General features: G+C 40.8%; 1 protein-coding gene across 16 annotated transcripts in view; it reads right to left on the reverse strand.

The window, feature by feature from the left end:
- Positions 1-17,225, reverse strand: part of AFDN (afadin, adherens junction formation factor) — a 220,145-nt gene that overhangs the window by 148,799 nt on the left and 54,121 nt on the right. For all 16 annotated transcript variants that reach the window (XM_054021691.1, XM_054021692.1, XM_054021690.1 and 13 more), the window contains exon 2: positions 4,772-4,967. In XM_054021691.1, the coding sequence (XP_053877666.1) occupies positions 4,772-4,967 (196 nt within the window). The remainder of the gene's footprint in view (positions 1-4,771; positions 4,968-17,225) is intronic.

Genomic DNA, 17,225 nt, shown 5'->3' on the forward strand with positions numbered 1-17,225 from the left:
ATGATTTCTAAAACCTAGTGGCTTGTGGTGATAGAAGCCCATGTATGATATAACAGTTGTGGCCGATAACCAAAGGTTTGTGATACTCAGCTTATTGGCGCTGGTGGTGGGTGAGGTCAGGCAGACCCTCAAACAATTTTTCAAAATTGCCTCTTGTTTGGTAGTGTTTGGGACATCATAGCCTGAGATTGGGTAGGGCAATGTAGATCCCGAGGGTCCTCAGTGTTGCTCTACAGTCCTGCATGGAATGGAGGACCTGATCCGTCTTAGTGGAGAAGACCTTGTCCCTGTTGAACGGGAGTCCTATACTTTGTTCTGAAGTTCCCTTGGGATACCCGATGAGTGTAACCAGAATGCTCTGTGCATGACAATGGCTGTCGCCGTTGTGCATGCTGCTGTGTCTGCCACATCAAGGGATGCGTGGTGCACTGTTCTAGCAATACGTTGGCCCTCATTGATGATGGCTTGGAATTGGTCTTTTTTCCCCTCCGGAATTTTCTGGATGAAATTGTTCATTTTGGCATAATTGTCATGGTTGTATTAGTGAGTAATGCTGTGTAATTGAAGAGTTGCTGAAGAGTAAGCTTTTCACCCCAAGAGGTTTAATCTCTTCCAATCCTTCTCTTGGGGCATGGACCTGAATTGACGTTGTTTGCCTCATTGGTTGACCACCTCTACCACTAAGTAGTTAGGTTGTGGGTATGAGAAGAGGAGTCCACACCTTTATTTGACACACAGTATTACCTGTCCAAACGCTCATTGGTTGGAGAGATAGTGGCAGATGTTTGCCACACCATTCCTGCAGGTTCCATTAAGCATCATTTATGGGCAATGCTATTTTTATCATGGAAGAAGTGTGCACGATCTTGAGGCGTTGGTGTTGTGTGTCTGGTTCTGCCTCAAGAAAAATATTTTGGCTCTGTGCCACCCCCCTGAATAATTCCTGAAAGTGTCTGAAGTCATCTGGAGTAGTGGGGGGCAGAGACATTACTGCCTCATCAGGGGAGGAAGAGTTATGATGAGGGGATGTTTCATGTTCCATGGTCCCATCCCTGTCTTCCCCCACCTCCTCTGTTGCCTCAGAGGACTTGGGTATTGATGTCATTGCAAAACATATAGGTTTCCTGTGACAAGTGGGAGGTCTGTAGAACTGAGACCTATAGACTGCCCCTGGGTCTCCATTGTGGCCATTGAATGGGGAATGGCATAGGAGGACACATCCAGAGTTAGTGAGCCATGGGGGCATGTCCCTGGTTCTCTGTTCCCTGGATCTATAATGAGGTTCCATGCCTGATGGGGAGCAATGTCCAGATGAGAAAACTGCCTCCTCCATGTCTTCGTCCTCATCACTGGAAAAAGGTGAAGCATTGGGGGATTCTGGCTGGTCTGGCACCATCAGTACCGGCGAGCAGGCGGTGCAAAGCAGTGGAGATCTGGGAGCAGAGGACACTTCCATATCTGATCTGTGCATAAGGGAGATCGATGCCATTGTATTCGATACCGTACCCTTCTGCACCACTGCCTTAGGTGGAAGTGTGACCAGTGCCAGAGGGGGAGCCATCACAGGTGGAGAAGTTGCAGTACCATGCTCTTTTTAGGGGTAGTCGGTTCCATGGTGGAGGCGGCCACTTTATGCCTACTACTCGACTCCTTTCTCCTGCCAGCAGAGGTCCCAGAGTGGACGGTGCCGCAGGTGCCCAATGCATCAAAGGTGCTCACGCTGGAGGAAGTTGGCACCGCAGGCAGCGATCTCGACAGAGACCATTTCTTTTTCAATGGCTCTTGGCTTGGTGGAGACGTGGCCCTTTTCCTCGGTCTTGTAGAGGAGTTGGACTTAATCTGTCCATGGAGGATGTGCCTGGGGAGTCCCTTGTTGCGGGTTTTCTGGGGTCTGATATTCGAGTGAGGGATTTCTCCATTAAAATGAGTTTAAGGAGAAGATCCCTGTCTCTCCTTGCTCTAGCTTTAAGATTCTTGCAGTGAGTGCACTTCCGTGGTATGTGCGACTCACCTAAGCATCGGACACACAAGTAGTGGCCATCAGAGATTGGCACTGCATCCTTGCACAAAGTGCATCTTTTAAAGCCTGGAGAGCCAGCCATATTTGAGACGTCCCTGTTGTGAAAACTGGGGGTACGGGGAAAATGAGGGTTTTTTTTTTTAAAATGGCTAATCTAACTAGATTTAACTAACACTAACTATACTAGGTAAAATAAACTGTTAATAAACAAGGGTAAAAACGAAGATATCTAACTTAACAATCTTATTTTAAGGTTTTCAGCGACACTGCTAACGAACTCAGTCTCAAGCCAAGGACGGTTGAGAGGGAACTGAAGAGGGTCGGACATGCATGTGTTAGACGAGGCACTAGTGGCACCACAAGACTGCTACTGCACACCCCGACAAGACACTGCTACCAAAAATCTGTTTGATGGCGCCAGGACGCACTGACACCTGAAGTAGAATATCCACAGGGACAGCACTTGAAGAAACTAAAATCTATTTCCATAGCCTGGGACAAGTTGCAGAAAAATTGCTGTTGTATTGCTGATGATGTTCTTTCTACATTTCAATCGCTGATGGCCACTACTTGTGTGTCCGATGCTTAGGTGAGTCGCACATTTCAACAAGAAGAAATACCCAACAAGAAAGTTAATTGCATGCAGAAAAGAAGTGGCTGGATCAAGCACTTACTCCACTGCATTTTCTTGACAATATTCTCAACCCAAAGTATCGGGGTAAATGCCTAATTGCTGAAGATGCTGTTACTATGACATGGGCATCTAATAATCACCCATACATACATTCATGCCAACCATAATAAATTTCAAGGCTGGAAGTGACCCATTCAAGCAGTACGTATTTGCTGATGGCGTCAAAGAAAGACAACCAATTGAACTGGTAGACATCACAAAGTAAGCATCTGGAACCAGAGTTTGTTGGAAGTGCTAAACCAGCTTTTGACATCAGTAGCCAATTTTTTTTTTTTTTTTTTAATGTAAAGGCCCTATTTAGTTGTAAATCAAAATATTTTAATATTTATGTCAACCAATGAGCATACACCTTTATTTAGAAAATAACTGAAGTACAAATGGAACAGTTAATTAAAACTGATTATTTAAAAAGGCTTTCCACTTGATGATTTAAATTGCCATTGATTTAAAAATCAATCAATCCTTTCCTATTTAAAAATCTTTTCTTTCCTCTATTGCTATTTGTAGCGGGGCAGTCACCCCGCTCCGACCGTGAAGGGGTTAAAACAGCCCTGGGAAAGGGCTGCCCTGGGGAGCCAATCATGGGTGGGCTTGAGGCAGCCAATCAGGGCCCAGCTGGGCCAGTGTAAGAAGGGCTCCTGGGGAGAAGGCAGGCGAAGTCTCACTCTAGCCCTGGAGTGGGAAGGGCTAGCTGCCTGGGAGCAAGGTACCTGAAGCGGAGCAGTGCTGGGGAAGGGCAAAGGGAGCTGGGAGTTCCAGCCTGGTAAACCCTCCAGGCTACAGGCTGGGGAAGGTCTACAAAAGGTACTGAGGCTGCGGAGGGGCGGCCTGGGGATAGGCAAAGGCAGCAAGTCCTACCCTCTTGCCAATGATGAGTGGCCATTACAGACTGCAGTCTGCCCCAGTGAGCAGGGGCTAGATGGTGACTGGCAGTAGCCACTCAGGCAAGGTGGGTTTAGAGCGCTGGGGGATCCCCTGGGAGGGGAGACCCAGAGAGTGGGGGTACTTCTGGGGCAGAACCCCAAGGTAAAGGGTCCAGGAGGGACACAGGGCCAACCGCAGACGAGCCACCGGCCAGCAGAGGGCACTCTGTGTGCTGGAAAGAGCTAATTCCCAGGACGACCAGCAGCACTACGCTACACTATTTCTCTATTGAAAGGAGAACAGGAGAATCTCAGTATAGAACTGGAAGAGGAAAACTGACGATACACCAAATGCTATCAAATGCACCAACAAACATTTCCCCCCCCCCCGTATTTCAGTTACTATAAACCAGGGGTCGGCAACCTTTCAGAAGTGGCGTGCCGAGTCTTATTCACTCTAATTTAAGGTTTTGCATGCCAGTAATACATTTTAATGTTTTTAGAAGGTCTCTTTCTATAAGTCTAGAATATAAAACTAAACTATTGTTTATGTAAAGTAAATAAGGTTTTTAAAATGTTTAAGAAGCTTCATTTAAAATTAAATTAAAATGCAGAGCCCCCCGGACCAGTGGCCAGGATCCGGGCAGTGTGAGTGCCACTGAATATCAGCTCGCGTGCCGCATTTGGCACGCGTGCCGCAGGTTGCCTACCCCTGCTGTAAAATTTGATACTACTTGTAAAAGCAGATAAACCTTTTCTGAGAGAAATGTGTTTAACGTGACAGTGTCCCTTCACTAGATTGTGTTCCTTTAACTATAGCTGTGCTGTGTACTGCATTTATATTAAACTTAGTAGTTTTTGAATGAAGGTCTTTTATTTAGAAATGAGTATTCCCACACCACTGACATCATCCACCAAAAGGATAAGTATAATATTTTCAAAAAGGTCAAACTATCATCACAATTTACACAAATTGTATCTATGTTACACCCCATTATATTTTGAAATACTACCACCACCAGTTGAGAACCCTTTGCAGTTTTATATTTAAGTGCCAAAGAAACCGAAATAATTTGTTATGGTAATTAGTAGGAAACATTTATCTTTCTGTATCCTTTAAAACACACAAAACACACACACACACACGCACACGCACACGCACCCAGGAACGAGACCCAGACAGCATATACTAACCTCCACTGACGTGCACTTCATAAAGTGAGTATTTAGGAGATGACAACATTCGCATATCTGGTCGGAATTTCTCTGCAAGGGTTTCTATTACATCTTGCGTTGTGGCAGTGCTAGAAACACGAATACATTTTGTTGCAAAGTTTCCAGCTGCTTTGTCTTGAAAATAAAATCTCATTACCCCATGAAACTCCAAATCCTGTAATGAAATAAGAAGTGAATGTAATTCTGATTGGTGACTGAAAGGTTTTTTTTCCCTTGGGAATGGATAAAATTATTCCAACCATACACCATTGATTTATGTCTGTATAATTTATTAAAAATTTTCCTGAAGTATTCTAAACACACTGCATTTCATTAAGCAGAGGAAAGGAAAGTTGGAAAAGCCTGGGATATTCTAGAAATGCAGGTGTTTATTTTTTAAATACTCCATACTGTTAGGGATGGTTTTATGAGCTATGCCTTCGATATAGACACCCAAGAATCATCAGTTTTAAACGCAGAAGAATTAGCTCAGCCCTTCTTCCTTCCAGAGTAGGCTGAGTAATACACAGTTTATGCAAACGTGTGTGCTTTTTTAAACAAGACAAACACCAAGGTCCTGTCTGTTTTGCATGGATATTAAAATCCTAATGATTTTTGTAACAGAGTGTGTTCCCAGGTGTCCTTGCCAAAAAATTTCTGGGAGGCTGTTGTCTAAAGTTTTGAGCCAAGAGCCAGTTTACACCTTGAATATTCATTAATTTAATATAACTATTGACTGCACCTTTAGCTCCCAAAGAGTTAACAGCAGATGACCACCAAGACAAACCTAAATGCAGCATTAAACCTATGTAATAAACTGACAGGAGCATCCACCTGACACCATGGTAGAAACAGAACAGTCATAACCTTGGTGATATTTTCTCTGAATCACAGATGATTGAAATACTCATGAAAATTATGTTTTTATTCTAAGATGTTAGTGGCAGAGAATGTGTTATGCTCTAGGCCTGTAAAAGAGCAAACTTGATCCAACAAGATGTATATGTGACCAGAGAGTACCAATTTTTTCTGTGATCATTGTTCTTTCTATAGCACACTTCCCCTTGCTCTCCCTTCCCTTCCCCACCCCCATTAACAGACTACGGGCATGGCTACACTTGCAGATATAGAGCGCTGTGAGTTAAACCAGCCCTCGGACAGCACAGTAGGGAAAGCGCTGCAGTGTATCCACACTGTCAGATTCAAGTGCACTGGTGTGGCCACATTAGCAGCTCTTGCAACGCCACAAAGAGTAGTGCATTGTGGTAGCTATCCCAGCATACAAGTGGCTGCAACATGCTTTTCGAATAGTGGGGGTGGGACAGAGTGTGACAAGGAGTGTGTGTGTGGGGGGAATAGAGTGGGTTTTTTGGGGGCTGAGAGCATGTCAGCATGCGGTCTTGTAAATTCAGACAGCAGCAGACCCCCTTACCCCAACCTCTCTCTCTCTCACACACTCACAGCAAGCAACATTCCACACTAATGGCTTTCTTTGTCCTGGAACAGATAAGCATGCCAGATGTCAGAAACGGAGCTTTGAAAGGGCACATCCGCATTCCTACAGCAGAGTTCAAAACAGTGACAAGAGTGGCCATTTGACTTAAGGGGATTATGGGACATTTCCGGAGGCCGATCAGAGCGCAGTAATGCAACACCTCTTTCACAGTGATGCCGAGGCATTTCAGCCGAGGCGCAGCAAGCGTTATGCTTCTCGTGGAGGTGGAGTACCAGGAACGCTCCAGCTGCAGAGTTCAGGCGCTCTAAGTGCCTTGCCAGTGTGGACGGATCGCAAGTTAGGGCGCCTGGGGCTGTTTTAATGTGCTCTAACTTGCAAGTGTAGCCAAGCCCTAAGCTTCTTCGGGTAGTGACATGCCTTCATCTGTCTGTAAAGAACCATGCACACCTAATGCACTACAGAAATTAACATAGGCATAGTGGTTAATGTCAAAAGCATTACAATTGCCTTATACATAAACGTTACTTCTATATTTGTGATGCACCCTAAGTTAGGTATTCTATACAAGTAAACAGAATATTATGGTAATGTTATCTAACGCAAAACTGGAAAGCTTTTTTGAAGCTATTAAAGCACTTTTATAGCGTAAAAAGGTAGATTTAAAAGGAGAAAAATGGCAGCCCCTAATAAAGGAGGGAGACAGATTAAAACGGAAGGACCCCCATCAGCCTGTCCATGCAAATACATTAGTTTGATAAGTTCCCTCTTGAAATATACTTCTGGCCTGGAATAAGGGAAGAAGAAAAGATAAAGTGAAAATAGTTGCCACAAAAGATTGTTTTATTTTTAGATCAGCAGGAATTTTTTCATATCCATTTACCTGAGAAAAGCACGGACTCTCATGGTGTTTTAACTGCTGCACAGCCTTTTAGTCTGTGCACTAAGGGGTCCTCTCCTATTCAAATTTATCATTCCAGTTCAAATTTAATCTCTTCTCCTATATTCTGGCAAACTTCAATTTTCTTCCAGCAGGATTAGAGAAAGTTTCTCTATCTGGATCCATTCATTCATTTAGCTGATGTATTGTATACTATCAACAAAGTTAGTTAAACTTCTCCGGTAGCAATGCTTTAGATGGAGAAATTAATAAAAATAGTGTATCAAAAGTGTGTACCAGATGTGTATATGAGAACTTTAAAAAAGTAAATGTGCCAATGGACAAAGTAACGTACCATACTGTTAAGTGTACACTAAGTAATCTATGGCCTCTTCCACAGATACTCTTTGTTATTGAGTTATGCCTTCAACACAAAAGCAACTGATTTTCCCCAAAAATTTCACTTTGTGATTAACTGTATTGAAGATTAGTCTATTTGTACTGTCTAAAGCAGGGTTTGGCAACCTCTGGCACGCAGCTCGGCAGGGTTAGCACCCTGGCGGGCCGGGCCAGTTTGTTTACCTGCCGCATTGGCAGGTTCGGCCGATCGTGGCTCCCACTGGCCGCGGTTTGCCATCCCAGGCCAATGGGGGCGGCGGGAAGCTGTGGCCAGCACCTCTCTCAGCCTGTGCCGCTTCCCACAGCCCCCATTGGCCAGTGGGAGCCCTGATCAGCCAAACCTGATGACGTGGCAGGTAAACAAACTACCCTGGCCTGCCAGGGTGCTTACCCTGGCAAGCCGCGTGCCAGAGGTTGCCGACCCCGATCTAAAGAGTTAAAACTGGCTTGCTTTAAACCACGAACACCCACAATGGATAAGTTTTGCTTTCCCAATAAAGCCAAAATCTAATTAAGTATGATATACATCAAGTACTAATAACCTTCCTTTACAAAGCAGAAAAAAAAAAACCACAGCAATTTGCACAAAATGTTTTACTAACCTCTTCCAAAAAAGGTTCAAAATTCACACCATAATTTTAGTAAAACAATGGAGACATGGATAATGTGAACACAAATGTTGGATTTTACTGCTTCAAGTAAAAATAAAAAATATATACCCCATGTCCCCTACAATGAGCACAGAAAAACGTAGGTAACATTTATCTGCCAAGTTTCTTCCTGTTTCCTGTATAATAAAGTGACTGTGATTAATATTTCCACAGCCAGTCAGATCTGCCTCTCACATTCAAAACAATATATTTTATAGTTTCAGTTATGACTTTTTTACTGCAAAATAAAACAGCAATAAATACTATGTGCCACAGGAGAGAATATTTTTAAAAGATCAGTATCTTTATATAGACAAAGCATGTACAGGTGTCAACAAAAAGGTCACATACAAGCTAGCTATGCTACAACAGAAAAGATTTCAAAACACAATGAAGCCTCATGAAAGGCTTTAAAAATATTTTGTTTAGAAACAATTTTGGGGGTGTCTTGTTGTGTTATCATGGGTGTTTGCTTAAAAACAGCATCTCGTCTTTGTGCTTTAGGCTATGTCTACACTTGCGGAGTTTTTGCGCTATAAGTTTCACCGGTGTTAGGGAACCGGTGAAAGCGCTGGTTTGTGGACTCATTTAATTCCTCAGGCGACAGAGAGTGTTTACATTAGCAGCACTTCCATCTCTGATGAGCCGTGCTCTAGGGCAGCCAGTGTACAAAAAAAAAAACCACACACACACACACCCCACCCCCCACGAGGGGAGTAGCTCCCAGTGCTAGTGCACGGTCTACACTGCCACTTTACAGCGCTGAAACTTGCAGGGCTCTGGGGAGTGTTTTTTCACGCCCGAGTGAGAAAGTTGCACTGCTGTAAAATGGCAGTGTACACAAGGCCTTACTTTCAGCAGAAAGGTGAGCTGTGCTCTTGGGGACAGCCAATGGCAATGTAGATATCAGTCATTAAAAGAGATGCTACCCCAAAAAACTGCAAGAGAATATAGGTCAAGTATGAAATCTAGGAATAAAGGTGTGTTAAATATGCAGTGTAAATAAACTATTAACAAGTCAATGGATGATTTTGAGATATTTCATAGCTAACTGAATTTGTGTATGTTCAATATATTTCCCTGCTTGAAAAACCCTGTTGGGAAAAAGGTCTTTGATGGTCTTCCAATTCCCCTTGCTCCTTTGGAGCAGGAAAATATAGGCAAATAGCCAGAAAAAGAGATTCTGGGAGCGAATGGTGCTAATAAATGTCTGCACTCTGAGGCAGGAGTTGAAAGGAGTCTAAATGTGATACAGTGGTCTGAGCTGTAGAGGGAACCTGGACTTCCCAAAAAGTGGAACAGAAAGGCTTCAGCAGTCAGACTGATTATACTCAGCAGTGCAGGGTTGTGAGTTCAATCCTTAAGGGGGCCATTTGGGGATTGGTCCTGCTTTGAGCAGGGGGTTGGGACTAGATGACCTCCTGAGGTCCCTTCCAACCTTGATATTCTATGACTGCACGTCTGTATCTCTGGATGCTCATGTATGAGAAAGCAGAGCACTCCATTCCAGCAACTGATGTGACAAGGATGTTCTCTTTTCTCAATAGCTAGAACAGGACAGTGAATAAGGAGACTGGAGCACATAATTCCAAGGAGCCAATGGAAATAATGGGGAATGAATAGGCCTATTTAAAAAAAAAAATCACTTTTTAATTACAAAACAATAACGGTATCATTAAATGATATCTGAACTAGAGATTAATACATACAAGATCAAACTTTGGACAAAATTTTATTCCTTTAAAGCACAGCTTATATGTATGAGTTTCCCTTTGGGACACTGCAACCAGAATCCTGCTGGGACGCCCCTCAGGGAACACACTTTTGGCATCAGCCCTGGCTAGCGGAGTTGTTTTTTGTTTGGTTGGTTTATTTTTGCCTCCTAGGTGACTATTTCCTAGCCCCAATTGTCATAGTAAGCATTTTTTCTTCCCAGTATCTAACAGGTAATCATGCAAGTATTACTGCAATTACAGCATTAATCTCAACTCTATCCATTCCCCTAATTCTGGCTCTGCAGAGATTTAGGACAGGACTAAAATCCCAACTTCTAATCTATGACTGTTATTCAGACAAATATATTTTCCAAATATTCTGCAAACTTAATACAATAATCAAACTTTTAAACTGACAATTAGTCTTAATTTAAAATTAATACAAATTAATTTCAGGACACACCACACATACAAAGCCTGGCATAACAATAGAACTCCTATTGGAGAAATTGCTGGGAAAACTCCTGGGATGCCTGCACTATATCGGACCTGTCAAAAAATGCTTGATAGATTACAACGGAATTAGTCCCTCCCTCTCTCCATAACAACAAATATGCACTGATTCAGTCGACCTTCAGACTACCACTGACAATACAAAGGAAAAGGGAGTGATCTTTACAAGATTTTAAAACTAAGGATGTTTAGCCATCATATGCATCAACATTTATGTTTGAATCATGGATAAATCAGAATGTTTTTAGCATTCACTAACAGCAGCTACATCACTTCATAGACAGGCTAGATTTCATTGTATACCATCTCTAAACTCAAGTATTTAAAAATCCTAACTGGACTTGAAAAAAGGTGGATAGTACTATTTGTGGTAATTGCATTAAACTCTCTTCCATCTAAAACAATGTTTTTTGCCTACCTGTAGCATTCAGTCAGCTTTTAAAAAACAATGCAGCTTTATTATCAAGATAGAGACCTTTTGAACAACCAGAAGTCTCAAAATGTGACTTTAAAAGTTCTTACATAGGTATTTCTGAACCCATTCACAGGATTCAAAATACTCAACATCATTTTTTTTTCCATGCAACTAAGGTGGACTGATTTTAAAATGAAGTAAATCATTAATTTTAACAATACTTTTAAAGGAAAATAACTTGATTTAAAATAGAATTGTAGTCATTTCTTTTTTTCCCCTCCCAGTTTCCTAAACTATATTCTCTTTGGTTAGTAGTAAGGTCAAAACATTTTGGTCATCTATTTGATGTATTAAAATTATTAGTTGCCTATCTAACAGTTCTTTTTGAAAGGAGACGGGGTTAGCCTCCTTCCCCTGCAAAAGGCTGGTACGTAGTAAAACTGCAGAAATAGCTTCAGCTACATTTTTAAAGTTGACCAAAAAAAGGGGAGAGAGGCCATCTCCACAAAGCTGATTTGCTCCAAAACTGCTATTTATAATTTACAACACAATAATCACTCCTAGCACAGAAGGGAAACGTAGGATGTACTAGATTTTATCAATACAAAAATATACTGCAGTGATTACCAAAATGAGAGCAGTAACACTACTGCAGATTTTCCCAAGGGTCTATTGCACTGTATTTATGGGGAGACATTATGGTCACCAAACACACACCAAAACAGAATTTGACTTGCTCCCACATAACCACACATGTTGTGTAACACTAGCAGAATTAACTAGCAGCATTTTTTTTTTTTTCATTTTATTGTTGGGGTGGGGGAAGTGAAATAATTAGAAATGACCCAAAATATACAGGAAGCACATCTAAATAAGAAGGTGGTATTTTTTAAATAGTCACTTTTCTGAAGAGAGATACAACTTTCAGAAACCATGTCTGCCAGTTAGACCCACAGAAGCAGAATCCAGCTCCACTGAAGACAGCGAGGTTCTACATGGACACAAGGGTTTATCTCAAACATTCAATTGTGGGACTGGTACGTAAGACCTTTTCTGCTTAAAGTTACATCACTTTAATTCAAGGTGTGTTCTTCATTTCAACTTTCTTAGAGCTCTTGGACAAGGGTGTATGAATATTGATGCGTTTTGATCATAATTACAGTCATGGAGAATAAATTGGTTTAAGTGAAATATAATGGAAAAGAACAGCTATACTAAAACTGATTTGATTCCCCCATTAAGGCATAAACACTAAATGCAGCTTTTTATTCATGCAGTTACACAGGTGTTGTTACTAACAGAAGTTGCATACAACATTGATGTGAATTACACACATGAAATCTTCCAGCTGTTTACGTCTTTTCAGGTGTTAATATTTACAATGGATTAAAACAAATGTCATCTTAAAGGTACACCTTGTTTGTCTTCCTTCTCCCTCTGAGTACTAATTAGTTGCTCTATAGGAAAGCTTGCAACATTTAGCACAACAGAATGTAAGTTATTGTAATTAAATAAACATCATGACTGCTCTGTCAAGCCATCAACAGTGACGTTAAACATTCAATTTCATCTTGGTTTAAAAGCAGTATCAAAGAATAAAGCTTTATTTAGGGGTTCTTAATTCCAGGTTCATAATAGAACTGCCTAAACTAGGTAAATTCGGCAAAGATTCCATATGATTGCTAACACCGTTCAGCTTCACAATCATTAGCGACATTGGGCTGTTTTCCATGTACCTCGCATTATATTATATATTGATAATAGTTTGGCAGAAATATCTATATACAAGAGATAACAATTATCATCGTATTAAGTAACTGACCGTAGCGTTATGAAAATCATTTTCAAAAAGAACTTCAACCAAAAACTTAAGTGTTATATAAGCTACAGCTGAACATAAACATCTTCAAACAGAAAATTTCATCACCCCAGAAGCAATCCAGAATACAAGATACAATGCCTATTAAAGATAGAGAGTACTATATGGGCTCTTCCATTATTCTCACAGGATTACACATCTTTTCTTGACAATCTTCATAAGAGTATTTTCTATTTCACATTCTTTAAAATCCACTTTATAAAATTATTTTCTTGATTAAATTCTGCCTTAAAATTTCATAAAGCATTTAACCTTTTTTTTTTTTTTTTAAAAATGTATTCAAGAGAACTACAGACAAAATCCTTTAGCCAAATTTAGGGGCACTATGGCATGTGGTCAGTTTTCACTTTGCATTTTTTGGTGATGTAGCCCATTTAGAAATCAGTCCACAAATGTTTGATTTAGCATCCTTGAAGAAGGAAGGGATTATATAACAAACAATTTTCAATAAAGTTTGAACATCTAAGGCACCATAGCTTAAGTTAGTTTGAGGTAAGCCTGTTTTTACCAAAGGTTTGACACACAAAGATGCATCAATAAAGGAGTACTAAACATATGAAGACTGACTGCCACCTAGGGGTTGTTCCTGTTAAACTGCAGTTTCAGTTGTAAACTACAGTACTCCCAATAGCAGCAAATCAAAAAATAATACAGCTTCAACATTATACTTGTAACAGGAAAAGTAGCTTACTATAGCCAAGTGCACCGTGATTCAATCTCAGAGTACATAGCAAAGGAAACTGATTATAGCAGACAAAAGGTGTAAAATATTGTTTAGAAATCTAGATACAATTTTTAAATATGAAGTAGTTCTTATTCTGTTCATATGACCAACCTAAAAATATTATCTCTACCAAGTTATTATAGCAGACACATATCTAGCTATATTTTGATTGAAAAACAAAAATAAAAATACAATGCACTGTATGCTACATATCCTTTAAAAAGAAGGAAGCTAGTTAAAGTTTGAAGACTAGAGTTAGGAATTCAAAAACCCTGGAATAAGTATGGAGGCTAAAAATACTATATCAGAGTTACAAAAAAAATTTGGTGCCTAGATGCCAATGTAACCGCACAATATAAATGCAGCCAGGACAAAAAAAAGGAAGCAGAAAAGACAAGGAAAATATATAGTTAATCAGGAAAATAAAGTTTATTCAAACAGTGGAAAAGATACCAACAGAAAGCAACATACCACGATAGGGCAAAATGCAAGGTGGAAATTAAGAGGGTACCTGAAGAGAAAAACCAAGGAATTCTTTAACTTCAGAGGCAGAAAGCCTACTAAACAGGTCGCAGTCATCTGCTCTCCTGGTCTACCAGGGAATAAAAAGAACATTCAAAAAAGAGGATACAGTCATTAGAGAAAAGTTAAACTACTACTTCTTTGCATCAGTTTTCATCACAGAGGATGATGGAAACATAGCCAGTACAGAAGCTACACTTTGCAGACAGACAGAAGATATTGTCACAGAGCTTCAGGTGTCAGAAAAGTGGTACTGCAACAACTACGGATATGTCTCAAGCCAGATCATATTAGGGAAACAGGCAGAGAAAGGAAAAATTAGTTTAGGTACTGAAAGTTTGTCTTCTCTTTGGTACTACTGCCTGTCATTCACCTGAAGAGCTGTAATCCTGGTACTCAAGCTTTTTTTTTTTTTTTTTTTAAACAAGTACAGCAAGCTAAAATTACATTCTGTAATCATTTGATTATCTATCCCAATAGTAAATCCGAACATGAAAAGAAATCTCAACAACCTGCTCAATGTTTCTGATCCATTTTAATGCCCAACATCCCTTTGAAAAAAGCTACCAACTGCAGTCTATTTCACATCTTTTGAATATGGAGCTGTCATCACCACACAGCTTTCACTTGATTTACAATACCTGAGTGACAAAAATTAGATTTCTACCTCTTGATGTACGGTGTGCATTCCTGAAGGAGTAATTATAGCATTGTAGTAATATTTTTTTTTTTTTGGCAATTCATTTTAAGGCTCTATTTTACTTGCTTATATCTTTTTTCAACCACCACCACATTAGCTACTGAACAAACATTTCTAAAGTTTAATATAAATGAGGAATTTTTTTATTGTTAATTTTTTTAAATGGTGTTGGAGTTTGATTAAATCTAGCTCAGTCACTTAAGTTATCCAATGCAATGCCAGATGAGATTTTAGTCATAACAGCTTGGTTACCCAGCAACCTATAGAGCAACCTTAGTTTCAACCCCTTGCATGTATGCACATTATAATAGGACAGGGACACCATTTATTTCTATTTCATTGCATCTTATTATATAATTAAGCAGCCAAACAAATGGCTGCATCATTGCCTCTAAGTTGTGCCACTGTACTGAACCACCTCAAGAAGTTTCCATGGTAGGTTGAACCAAGTCCTAGCACTGACTAACAGTTTTGACTGACAAAACATTGAGCAGAAACTTTAACCCACTGCAGAAGTGGCAGACCTGGATATGGGGGGGGGGGGGGGGGGGGGATAAATAAAAATAAAAGAGAGTGGTCTAGAGGATCATTCCCCAGTCAAAAGAAATAATATTTATTTATGAATTATACAAGAGAATCAACTAAGCTTAAAATCTCAGTATTTGTTTCCTGGACACGTATACTTTTCCCCATAATTCCTATAACTTCCACATACTGTCAAAGAAATAAATTACTAAATACAGATGACTTTCTGTAAATTTTAAAAAAACAACAGGTTGGTTAAAGCTATTTTCCATAATGATTAAGTTTTGATACTTTTTAACAGTTAATTTATCTCAAATCTAGAAGTGATGACAGGGAATTAGTGTCCTCTGGAACAGTGCTTTTTTCAATTAATCATCATTAAACTGGATGAAGGATGATAATGAAATTACCACCTCAGCAAGTTGTGAACCCACTAAAAGTTATACTCTACTGTTCTTATAGTGAGAATTTGATGTATAAAGCCTCGTTAAGTTATTTTTATGCTACCTACTCACTGTACTAACTTAATTTTAATATGCTGTGTGTACCAACAGCAAATCCAATGAACCAAGGCTAATGCTTAAAATATCCATGCTGTTTCCAAAACCTGGTAAAAAACAGTCAATCACTTTTGTAACTGTTGTTCTTCGAGATGTGTTGCTCATATCCATTCCAATTAGGTGTGTGCGCGCCGCATGCACAATCTCCGGAGAACTTTTATCCTAGCAACACCCGGTGGGTCGACTGTGGAGCCCCCTAGAGTGGAGCCTTCATGGCACTGGATATATACCCCAGCCGACCCAGCGCCCCCTCAGTTCCTTCTTGCTGGCTACTCCAATAGTGGGGAAGGAGGGTTTGGAATGGATATGAGCAACACATCTCGAAAAATAGTTACAAAGGTGAGTAACTGTTTTTTCTTCGAGTGCTTGCTCATATCGATTCCAATTAGGTGACTACCAAGCCTTACCTAGGAGGTGGGTCGGAGTGAGACATCGCTGAGTGCAGAACTGCTGAGCCAAATGCAGCATCATCTCTAGACTGCTGTACTAACGCGTTGTGAGCGGCAAAGGTATGAACGAATGACCACACTGCCACTCTACAGATCTCATGGATTGGAACCTGGGCCAGGAAAGCAGTCGAGGACACTTGAGCCCTCATGGAGTGGACGGTGAGGCGTGGCGTCGCGACACCGGCCAAGTCGGAGCAAGCACGAATACAGGACGTGATCCAAGAGGAGATACGTTGCGAGGAGACCAGTAGGCCTTTCCGGTCAGCCACTGCAATGAAGAGTTGAGTCATCTTCCTAAACCGCTTCGTACGCTCGATATAGAATGTGAGGGCCCTGCGCACGTCCAGAGAGTGCCTATGTTGAGCTTGCTGCGTAGCGTGCGGCTTAGAATGGAAGACCGGGTGGAAGATATCCTGGTTCACATGAAAAGCTGATACTACCTTGGGGAGAAAGGCAGGGTGGGGGCAAAGCTGCACCTTGTCTTTATGGAAGACTGTATACGGAAGTTCCAACGTGAGGGCTCTGATTTCAGAAACACGCCTTGCTGAAGTGATGGCTACAAGGAAGGCTGTCTTCCAAGATAGATAAAGGAGTGAGCAGGTAGCCATTGGCAAATTCACTCAGAAAGTAACATCTTCAGAGAGTTACTACCACTTGGAGAAAGGCTCACATATACTGTTTCAAATTGGATGCTCCAGGGACAAATAGACAAAGAAAGGATTTTTGTTTAAACAGCCTGTGTTAAAACTGACTCAGGGCCTTCTTTCTGATCCAACAAAGAGACAGACTTTTGGCCCAAGAGGGTCCCCAATTCTTCCTGGGGAAAGTAGGAAGGTCTTTTGCCCACATAGGCCCCATAAGACTTGGGGACTAGTTCTGAGCAAAAGTTATGAAAGCTGTTATGAACTATTTGCCACAGGAAAAACCCGAGTGGAGTTAAAGAACTAATCACCAACCAGAACCCTTGTTGGAGTGAAGGATTGATCTCTGGTAAGCTTATTAGCATGCATGTAGGTTGTTTTATTGCTTTTAATATATTTTCTCCATAA

Source organism: Malaclemys terrapin, chromosome 3, assembly GCF_027887155.1.
Source record: "Malaclemys terrapin pileata isolate rMalTer1 chromosome 3, rMalTer1.hap1, whole genome shotgun sequence".
In the NCBI taxonomy this organism is placed as follows: domain Eukaryota; kingdom Metazoa; phylum Chordata; order Testudines; family Emydidae; genus Malaclemys; species Malaclemys terrapin.